The sequence below is a fragment of the Pyrgilauda ruficollis genome, unplaced genomic scaffold (genome assembly GCF_017590135.1).
Source record: "Pyrgilauda ruficollis isolate IOZ18807 unplaced genomic scaffold, ASM1759013v1 scaffold21, whole genome shotgun sequence".
NCBI classification, from domain to species: domain Eukaryota; kingdom Metazoa; phylum Chordata; class Aves; order Passeriformes; family Passeridae; genus Pyrgilauda; species Pyrgilauda ruficollis.
In genome coordinates, this window is record NW_024520318.1 from 3,771,396 (window position 1) to 3,782,526 (window position 11,131).

The 11,131-nt window shown below is 51.9% G+C and overlaps 1 protein-coding gene across 6 annotated transcripts in view; it reads right to left on the minus strand.

Annotated features, from left to right (window-relative positions):
• MECOM (MDS1 and EVI1 complex locus) overlaps positions 1–7,077 on the minus strand; it is a 324,276-nt gene extending 317,199 nt beyond the window's left edge. For 2 of the 6 annotated variants that reach the window (XM_041467818.1, XM_041467819.1), the window contains exon 1: positions 6,764–7,076. In XM_041467818.1, the coding sequence (XP_041323752.1) occupies positions 6,764–6,800 (37 nt within the window). In that variant the 5' untranslated portion in view covers positions 6,801–7,076. Of the gene's footprint in view, positions 1–6,759 lie in introns of all 6 variants that reach the window. The other 4 variants (XM_041467817.1, XM_041467821.1, XM_041467820.1 and 1 more) reach the window with 4 other exon arrangements.
• Between the last annotated feature and the right edge of the window lie 4,054 nt (positions 7,078–11,131).

An 11,131-nucleotide genomic window follows, 5' to 3' on the forward strand; every position in this document is an offset into this window, starting at 1 on the left:
GCCTGGAAATGCAAACAAAAGGGAGGGAACAGAAAGTCAATGAGTGATCAGACAGGGTTTCTTTCTACCCTGAGGATTTTTATTTTTTTTTTATTTAAATGGCAGTGCAAAGAGACAGAGTCCTGGGGATAACAACACCCACTTCTCCTCAGCTTCTCCACCCCCGTCCCCACCTTGCTGCTTCTCTGCCAGCAAACCCCTCCTCCAGCAGATCCCGCAGCAAGGGGGTCCTGGAGGTGCTTCCTGATGCTAACTGGTCTGTGTCATGATCTCACTGGTCTTGCCTGGGTGCTGGGAGCAGCAGCAGTAACCTGTTGCACAGGAACGTGGCAGGAGCCCACTGGAAATCCATCACAGAGCAGCGATCAAACCACCGACCCCAGACCCTGCTCCCTGTACCCAAACCTCAGCTCCTACACCCCGTTCCTCCTTCCCATCTTTGAAAAACCCATCACTGCCTTTGCCCTCAGAGCTGGGCACTTGTGAGGGTGCCTGTGATCCAGGTAAGCAGTGCTGAGGATGGAAAACACTTCGTGCCAGATGTTGGTTCTGCGTTGTCGGAGCTGAACCTGGGTTTTTTAATGACCATTTCGTTTTTAAGTGCATTCCTGTGATCCCAGCCTTCAGCTTGTGTCTCCATATGAAACTGCAGTGCCTTAACTGGGTGCATAGATTATAAAACCAGGAAGAGTGGTCTGGTCTGCTACCCCTGTGTAACACAGGCTACAGGAATTCCCTAAATTAATTCCTGTTTGGATTAGCTCATATCTTTTTAGAAAAACAGCCAACCTTAATTAAGACAAAGGAATTCCACTGATGTTGAAACCCACCCAGCTCTCAATAAATAGTTTTACTGGTTAAATACTTTCACTACTTAAAATATAAACCTCATTTCTGATCTGCATTTGTGCAGTTCTAGCTCTGTCTACTGAATAACATGACACTTGCATCTGCTAGTTTGAAAACCGTGTGGGATTAAACCTCTTTCTGCTCTTCATAAGCCACTTCTTGCCTAACTAAACTGAAATGATGTAAAACTGATTGTATTAAATTACAGCAAAAGAACACCGACTTGCTCCAAAAATGACAGCAAACCTAGTTAAATTTTAAATAAACAAATATTATGAATTCTTGGTTGGAAACCTAAGTGTCTGAACAAGCCCTTCCAAAGCTAAAGTACATTTGTTTAAAAAGTGGTTTACTGCAAAGCAATGCAATTTCTGTGGACAAGGTTTCATTAGCTGAGATTTATAAAACTCCATCTGCTTCCCCACTGCCCTTTCCTCATCTACCTGGGGCAGGAGCAATCACCAACACTTTCTTTCTTCCACCACATACCTGTCCTGGCAGAAAATTCATTCCAATTTCTTCTTCAGCAACTCAGCTTTATCTTTATCAGGGAGCTGCACTCCCCAGGACAGGCAGAAATACCTTCTCTGTCCAGCCACCTTTACTTCCATGGCAAGGCAATAAATATTTTACAATGGATATTCCTGCCACGGAAGCACACAATTATTGTGTTTGGGAAGCATCCCAGGGAACAACACCCAGGCTCCTGCATATCAGGACTGTGTTCCCTACATGCATCCAGAGCCTTTCAGAGCCTTTGTGGGTGTACAGATATTGTTGTCAGTTTTACAAGCACCCCAGCAGTCTGTGCATACCACAATGTCTCTCTAAACTATACACTGTACATATATTAATTACAATTACAAATATCAAATGGATGTACCTGCTGTTCTCTGTACGTGCAAACACAGACATAGCTATTATGCACATAAATAAATATATCTTCGTGGCATAAGCAGAGAAGTATGTCCTGAACACACACGTATGCACACATCTCCATAAGCACAGCCACATCCACATTTACGTGCACTTAAATAAGTAGGTGAATAGGTGAATATGAACACTAATAGCCATTTATGGCAAACAACAATGAAAGCTGTCCCTGGAGCCCGCCTAGGGTAGGGCAGCCAAAATGATTGAGTATGTTCAGGGCACTGCTGCAGCAATGGCACTCACTTGGGCCTCCTTTTAGAAATGATTAATATTTAACCGACTTGGTGAACCTGGCTTTGGTTTTAGTTATGATTAGATAACAGGGTGCACAGAGCTGTCCCACTGAGGACGTGGTGGGATGTCTGAGCAGCTGCCAGTCGTGCTTTGTGAGAAGACAGACAGAAAGTGAGAAGGGGAGAGATAGGAGACAGTGAAAAACAAACAAAAAAAAAAAAACCAAAAGTGCTCAGCTCCGTTTGTGTTTGTTTGGAAAGAAAAGGGGGAAAAGCAGCCCGAGAGGCCGGTGTAATAAGATGCTGTAGCTTTCATGAAAGAGGTGAAATAATTTTAAACACAGACACACAATGAGTTTATTTATTTAGAAAGTTGTTAAATAGAGTCTGGGAATTCAAATATTCAATGTTGACATTGTACAGAGCTGGCGGGGAGCCAGCCCCAGCTCTCCAGAGGGACCCAATGGCCACGGCGCCCAGGCCCTCGCCCCTCCCAGCCCACTAACTAGGTAAAAGCCATTAGTTATACCCACAAGCAATATCTGAATCCCAGTCAAATAATGTTGCCTCAGCCAGCCAACTTCAAAGGCGTGTAAGTGTGTTTGGCTTTTTAGTGCTGGAACTGCAGCAATATGTCACACTTTTGAAAGAGTTTTGTAAACAGTTCCTTCCCCTTTGTAGAAACATTTCTTAAGTTTCTTGTACCCCATGTAAACAGCGTTAATTAACAAGGGTTACATTTTTCATTTACAAGCGGGGCTGTATTAATAACGGGCTCGCCTTTCGGACAGTCCTTTTCCTTTGTGTCCTTTCCCTGCCCAGCCCCGCGGCCGGCCCGGGGTGGCCCGGGAGCAGCCAGGAGGCACCGCAGGGCTCAGCCCCGCCGGCAAAGTTGGTCCCAAATTCAGGGGTGGCTGATGGCCCTGAGTAAGAGAGAAGGATAGAGAGTGGGGAGAGGAGAAAAAAGAGAAGGAGGGAAAAAAATAGAGGAGGAAAAGAAAAGGAAAAGAAAAGAAAAGGAAAAGGAAAAGGAAAAGGAAAAGGAAAAAGAAAAGAAAAGAAAAGAAAAGAAAAGAAAAGAAAAGAAAAGAAGGAATGAAGGAAGGGCAGAAAGAGGGAGCGAAAAGCCACACGCGCGCTCTCCGCCCTGAAAAGGGTTAATGAAGCGCCTGGTGAAAATATGCCCGGCATATAATGGGATTGCCTGGCCCGTCCCCGCGCAGGAGCCGCCCGGGGACAGCGCCGCGCAAAAAAAAAAAACCAAAAGTGCTCAGCTCCGTTTGTGTTTGTTTGGAAAGAAAAGGGGGAAAAGCAGCCCGAGAGGCCGGTGTAATAAGATGCTGTAGCTTTCATGAAAGAGGTGAAATAATTTTAAACACAGACACACAATGAGTTTATTTATTTAGAAAGTTGTTAAATAGAGTCTGGGAATTCAAATATTCAATGTTGACATTGTACAGAGCTGGCGGGGAGCCAGCCCCAGCTCTCCAGAGGGACCCAATGGCCACGGCGCCCAGGCCCTCGCCCCTCCCAGCCCACTAACTAGGTAAAAGCCATTAGTTATACCCACAAGCAATATCTGAATCCCAGTCAAATAATGTTGCCTCAGCCAGCCAACTTCAAAGGCGTGTAAGTGTGTTTGGCTTTTTAGTGCTGGAACTGCAGCAATATGTCACACTTTTGAAAGAGTTTTGTAAACAGTTCCTTCCCCTTTGTAGAAACATTTCTTAAGTTTCTTGTACCCCATGTAAACAGCGTTAATTAACAAGGGTTACATTTTTCATTTACAAGCGGGGCTGTATTAATAACGGGCTCGCCTTTCGGACAGTCCTTTTCCTTTGTGTCCTTTCCCTGCCCAGCCCCGCGGCCGGCCCGGGGTGGCCCGGGAGCAGCCAGGAGGCACCGCAGGGCTCAGCCCCGCCGGCAAAGTTGGTCCCAAATTCAGGGGTGGCTGATGGCCCTGAGTAAGAGAGAAGGATAGAGAGTGGGGAGAGGAGAAAAAAGAGAAGGAGGGAAAAAAATAGAGGGCCCGGGGACAGCGCCGCGCCGGGGATGCCGCCGGGCCGGGCCGGGCCGGGCGGTGCCGAACCGAGCCGAGCCCGGTGCCGGGGCGGTGCCGGCCCGCGGCAGCAGCGGCGGCGGGGCCGGGCCGGGTGGGGCGGAGGGACAGAGGGACCGAAGGACAGAGGGACCGAGGGACAGAGGGACAGAGGGACAGCCGGCCGCCCGCGCCGGGCCCGCGGCACGGGCAGCCGGTGCCCGCGGCGGTGCAGGAGCCCGGAGGCGGAGGCGATGGCAAAGCGATGGCAAATAAACAGCCTCGCCGAGAGGGCCGGCAGCCGGGACACGGCAAACATCTCCCCGCTCGAAAACAAATTCCCGGACAGTCTTAAACAGGCAAATAAACTTGCCGGCTCTGTTTTTCAATCAAGGCTTTTAAGTACTAGACTGAGGCAAATTACAGGCGCAGGAAAACCTGCTGAAACTTAGGAAAGTGCTATTTTACTATCTCAGATGGTTAGAGGGATCTGGATCTACCTTGACTGCACTAAATTGCCTGTAAAAAAGTGGTGATAAAGTGTAAAAGTAACAAGTGCCTCCTTATTCACGTGTGTTCCCCTAATCTGATCACCTTCTGTCTCTTTATGAGGCTACTGGGTGGCTGGGGCTGCCCCGGGCCGGCTGCGGGGCTGCGGCGGCCCGCGCTGGGGCGGGGGTTATTCGGGGATACGGTTTCAGCAGGCGGGCACGAACCCACCCGAGTGGAAAAGCAGCTTGCCCGGGGCCCGGGGCCTGTCCCGGAGCCCCACGGAGCGCGGATGCCCGCGCAGGTGCAGCGCGGCTGCGGGCGGCCGGGCCCGCGCCCCCCGGGCCGCTCCCCGCTCCTCACCGCCCGCCTCCCGAGAGCGTGGCGGGCAGACCGACCTCAGCGTGTGTTTTCCCTTATTTTTACAGCTGGACATTTAAAAAAATTCACTGGCTATTCCCCGCGTGGCTCTTTTTGTTTCTTCTAAATTATTTTTCTATCTCTTTTTTTTTTTTTTTTAAGAGGGGGGGCAAAGCTTCAAGATTATTTTTTAGCGATTTTACACTGAGGTCAAGAAAATACCCTTCAGGTATTCTCCCTTAATTAAGAGGGAAAAGCTTGTCTGGGTATTAGCGACAGTCACGCAATCGGGGCGATTTTTTTGTTTCACGCATAAAGCAATAAAAGTGAAATAATACAAGAAATGCGCTTTATCCCGATCTGTATCTTTTTCCACGTAAAAGGGTGAAGGCTGCAAAGTATTTTCCTATTCCTAACTCAGACAGAAGGATCCGAAAAGCTAAAACCTTTTTCTCTCGAACGACTAAATTAAAGAGGTCGCCTCCAGCCCTCCTTCCACTTGCCATGAAACTGAGACGCTCTTCGGGGGGGAAAGAAGCAGCTTTTCGGAACACAAAAAAAGAAATAAATCCCGGCTTTTTAAATATGATTTCCTTTATGAGTCCATTGTAACCGAAGGATTATTTAATGCAACACATCTGTCTAGGAGGGGAAAGTGCTGCTGCTGCTGCTGCTGCTGCAAGACGCGCAAAGTTTGCAGTCGATCGGATCTCGCCCGCGGAGCTGGAGCCGGAGCAGGAGCAGCAGCAGGAGCCCTGCATCGCTGCGCAGCGAGCAAAGCAAGGGAGAGGCGAGGAAACCTGACGGATTTTGTCGGGGATGGGAGATTTTCCCCCCATAATTAGCTCCAAAGAACGGATGGTAACTTTGAGATTTAAAAGTATATTTGTTTTCAGATTGAGGGCGCTGGACTATCCACTTTGAGATCACCTAATCAAACGCAGGTTGCTGCTGTTGTTCAGGTTCAGAGAAAAGCTGATGATGATCCAGAGACATCTTTCACTTCCCCTTTTCCACGCTTCTCTATTTTTTCCCCCTTCACAAATAAAGAGTAAATAAGCATCTGCTTTATACGTCACGCAACTTATGCAACATTTCATCTGATTTTTTTCCTCCTGCCCATTTTTTTTCCACTCGGGAATGTAAGTTGCCATCGCCATGGGTATCAAATGAAACTTCCCCAGATGTGTCAGAGAAAATAAAGATATCAGTTGTTTTTAAAACAGGACGCGAGAGCTGGCGAAGTTTTGTTGTTGAACCCATTCAAAATTCATTTTAAAAAAAATGATTTTTTTTTTTAAAAGGAGCCCCCACACTGCAGCAGTTAAAAGCAGAGATCCCTATCATAAAGGAGAAACAGATGGGGTGAGCGTAAGACAAATAATTAAGTAAGTCGGGCTTTGCGTGTGGACGGCCGAGCCCTCGCCTCGCGGAACACAGACCTTCGGGCGGCCAAACTGTATAAAAAAGTGCTGGAAAAGCGCCTGAAATTACAACATTTACATCAACTTTTCGCGGGTGACTCCAGCGGGCTGGGAGGCGCTCCGCGCTGCCCGGCGGCCCCGCCGTCCCTCGCCGACCCGCGCGGGGCGATCCCGGCCCCGCCGAGCGGCCCCGCCCGCCCCACGGGCGCCGCTTTTGGGCACAAACCCTCGGGCGAGCGCGGCCGGGCCCGGGGGATGCCCGGTAGCTCCGCAGCGGCTACCTGCGCCCGCGGCTAGCCGGGCCGGGCCGGGCCGGGCCGGGAGGCTGGGAGGAGATGCTGCAGGTTGCCTGCGAGCTCCTCGCCGCACCAGACATGTCTATGCAACATGGCAGAGAGGGAGGGTGAAAAGCCAAGAGAAAGGGGTATTGCACCTACTTGCGGCCAGCTTCCTCGCCCTGCCCTTGGATCGCATGCTGCCAGTCCCGCGGCCGATGCTGGCGTGGGCTTGGGGTAGGGGGGGGCTTTTTTTTTTTTCCTCCCGGAGCTTTTCCTCCTTTTTCGCTCCCCCTCTCCCTCTCTCCTCTCCCTCTCCCGCACACACACTCTCCCTTTCTCTCAATCCCGGCTCGCTATCTCTCCAGCATTGTCAGTTTGGACACCTTCGCACATGCGCACGGGCGGCTCCCCCCCGCTCTTCAACATTTCAGCGCCGCCAAAAAAAAGTTTGCAGCGATCCATCACCGCCGGTGGGGACCCTGACAGCCGGCACCGGGGCCGGGACGGGCCGGGACGAGGCGCGCAGCCGCCGCCGGGCTGCGCCTCCGCGGCCGCGGGGCAGCCGCTCCGCCGCCTCCGCACCCGGGAGGGGTCACCGCGGGGGAGACCCGCGCTCCCGCGGGGCAAGGGCTGGGGGGAGAAGCGACACCTTTTTTTTCTGCCTTTTTCCCCTTTTTTTAATGGGATATTAATACCGTTCTGGAGTCTTTGCAAGGTTTAAATAGTTTATTCTCAGCCGGCAGCGATTACCGTAGATCTTTCCGCATATATAGGCAGAGAGATATAATTTGATTACATGTTTTATTATGTATGCGTACCATGAAATCGTACACTTTCGCGGCGCGCACACTTTTTCGCCACCTTGAACTCGGCTCAGCCACCACCAGTTGGGCAGAAAAAAAGCGTTTTAAAAACAGTAACACCGACCGCTCTAATCTGTTTTAATTACAGGGTTTGCCAATCAAAGAGGGAGCGCGCAGAAATTGGGAACTCCTTTAGGGGATGGCTGTGTCCGAGGTATGAATCAATCCAAACTACGTATAGATTTTCCCCCGGTACAACCTCCTTGCATTAAACAGTTTTGTTCAATACCTTCCATGCGCTATTTATGTTCCCATTAATATCTGTTGCAAATCCTGCCAGACACCATAAAAGAAAATTACAATCTTTCAGACTCGGGGCTGCGCCAGTACATACACGCTGCTCAACTTTTTTTGTTTTAATAAAATCCTCAGCATCGCCCCTTCCCCCTTCCATCCCGCCTCCCACCCCCCGGCTGCCGCTGCTGCGGAGCGGGGCCGCCCGTGGAGCCCCCCCGCCCCACGGGTGACAGCCCCGCGCGTGGGGCGGGGGCACCGCGGATCCCTCTGCTGCCCCGAACGCCCGGCAGACAGGCGCAAGCGCTTGAACCCGCACTGCGGAGCCGTCTTCGATGCCAATCGTTCTTTTTAATTTGTAACTTGGAAATTTTTTTCTTCTTTTTTTTTCCCCCCTTTTTTTAAGGACAAGCAGCTGCTGTGTGCCCTCTCCACATCCCCCCTCAGCCGGGCAGGGGAGCACCTAACATCCCCAGAGCAGGAGGGCAGGGGACTCCCCCAAGCCCCTGCACCCATCGGGATGCCCTGTCCGGGCTGTCCCGGGAGGAGCTGGGCCACTCTGTCCCTGCGGAGGCAGGGCCGGGACAGCCGGGGAGCGGCCACGGGCTGCGCGGGGGATGCGCGGGGCCGGGCCGGGTGCAGGGGCTGCTCTCGGGGTGCAGGGGCTGCTCTCGGGGTCCTGGCACTGCCCGAGCCCCGACCTCGCTCGCAAACATTGCCTTTCCCTGCGGGGCCGCACCGAGCTGTCCCCAGATCACCCCTCACACCCCCCCGACCCGCGGCGCCGGGTCACTCGGGAAAAACGCGAACCCCCGTGAACTTGCAAAGTCAAACCGCGCCCCCGGTTGAAGCGGAGACCCCGGCAAAGAGATGCGCGTCCTTCCCCGTGCCCGGGGAGCCGCTCGCAGCGGGCGGCCGAGCCCCCGCGGGGCCGGGGCGCAGATGCGGCATTCCCGGGCGGGCGGCCCTGACCCCGGCCGTGCCCGCCTGTCACCGCCACCTGCCCGCCGTCCCAGCGGCCCGGAGCCCGGCAGGTGCCGCGCCGCCCGCCCGGGGCTCCGGCATCGCCAGCTCGGCCCCGCCAGGTTCGCCCCCTTCCCACAAAAGTGCCGGGCAGCCCCCCGGGAATTCCGTTTCGTTGGTGCGGGGGAGCTCCCCCGCGCCGGCAGCCTTTGCTCCCTCCCGAGTGGGAAGAGACCGGCGGCGGGGATGCGGGGTCGATTTCAGCGGATCCACGGGCAGAAACAGAGATTAAAATTTGGGAAAATGTTTTTCAGGACGGAGGGGTGGAATTAAATCTGTTTCTAATACGGGCTGGGAGACCAAAGGCACCCCCTCGTACACAGGTTTCAGGGCATTCCCCGTAACAGGAAATTTTCTCTTCCTTACATTATAATTGAGCAAGCCCCGCAGTCTACTTGGAGAAAAGTTGGAATTCTTTATCGAGGTATTTGTTGTGCTATTGTCTTTGTGCAGTGAACTTTACATCGTGTTATTCAATCTCAATCTATATTCTCCTAGCTACCAGTAAGATTAATTTAATCATTGTAATGCAATTATTAATACTGTTTACCCAACGCTTGAGTTCAGGTTTGCTGGTAAGAAATTAAGCTTCTTGCTGGGTGACCGAAAAGCTATGCAGGGATTTCCAGCCCACGTCGAAATAAAACAGTCCTCTTTATTTAGTCTCAGAACTCCAGCTTTCAGCCACGGGCTCAATTAGCCAAAATGGAAACAATTTTCATTCATTGCAATAACTCACTGTTCTGCTGATCACTTTCAAAATATACACTTTATTATTATATGCTGACCTCGGTGCCGCGAAGTGGCAAGGCTAGAAAGAGGCAGAGGGATCTCTCCAGCCCCCTTGGGCTGTAATTATTAGAAATTAATTGGGTTCAGGACCCTGGGTAGCATGGGTAAATTAATAGCTTGTCTGGTTGTTTAAATCCGAATTCTCAGTCCACAGGAGAGCAGGGGAGGGAGGCTCTCCCTCCCCAAACCCGCCCCGGGAGAGCGCGGCAGGGCTGGGGCAGCGCGGAGCCGCCGGCTGATTTCCCTCCTTCTTTTCACCATCGCATTGTTTTCGGGGAGCTATTTAGGGGTTAAAAATCAAAAATAAAGATCCTGTATACTTGGAGCTGTCGTGCGGGAGTAAAAGTGAAAAGGGAGCCTTAGGCAAAAGGAAATTACTGCAAGCCCGCGTGACCTTTCCGAGAGGTAATCAATCAAGTGATCAACAGGGATATTTATCATTGCTAGATGGGGCTACTTTACAAATGCACAGGAGGGGGGGCTGGGGGATACACACACACACACACAAAAGTTTGGATAAACCCGATAAGTCTGAAGACAAATACGGAGACTTTAATCACTGGGAAGATTGCACATTTTCTTTTCTGAGCTCTCAGAAGGAAAGGGAAGGAGAAAACCACTGCAAAGTTTCCCAGCAGAAAACGCCTCCTGTACTAGGTGGTCACATGGAAGCTGTCCACTTTGCTTTGCAGTCCTGGGAAAGGCTGGGAACGACAGATGTGATTTAAAAAAAAAAAAAAAGCTCCAAATACAAGGGAAAATAATAGCTAGAGATTGAGGATTTGATAACTGGGCTCGGTGTTTGTTTTTATGTAATGTGTTTTTATTTGCTGGCTTGAAACTCGGAGCTGTGGAGCTCAGTCCTGACTGCCTCTAGTCCCCTAAAGGGTTAACCCCGAAAACAAAACAAAACAAAAAAAAAAAAAAACCACCCCATGCCCCCTACTATATGAAATCAGCGATCTGGTTCAATTAAACTTGCTCTCCGTAGCATAAAGCATCCACCACAATACAGGCAATGAAATCCAACAATAAAAGCCCATGCATTTTCTGCACAGTTTCCTTCTCCCTTGTAAAACATGCCGTCGTGTAAGCACCAGACATTTAATTTTGCTTCCTATAACTTACCGGATTCCTTCTCAAACCTACTCTGACCACTTTTTTTCTTTCTTGCTTTCTCTTTTTTCTTTTTTTCTTTTCTCTCTCTCCCCCTTTTCTTTTTTTTTTTTTTTTTTTTTTTTTTTTCCCTGCTTTGCGCTGCGCTCCACTCACACGCCGGCACAAAGCCTCGCTGTCTGCGCCCTGCGCCGCTGCCTCCAAACGACTTTAGGGGCGCGGGAGCGCCCGCGGAGCCCCCGCGGCCCCTCGGGAGCGCTGCTCGAGCCGCGCTTGCGGAGAGATCCGCGGGGAGCGGCTGCGCGCCCGCGGGGCCGGGGGCTGAGCGCGGAGCAGCCGCCGCCGTCGCGGGGGCTCGCCCGGCCCTTGCGCGTCCCTTGCGCTGCCCTTGCGCGGCTCCGCGCGGCCGTACGGGCTCCCGCAGCGCCCTGCGCTCCCCTGCGCGGGCTCGCCCGGCCCTTGCGCGGCCCTTGCGCGTCCCCGCCCGGCCCTTGCGCGG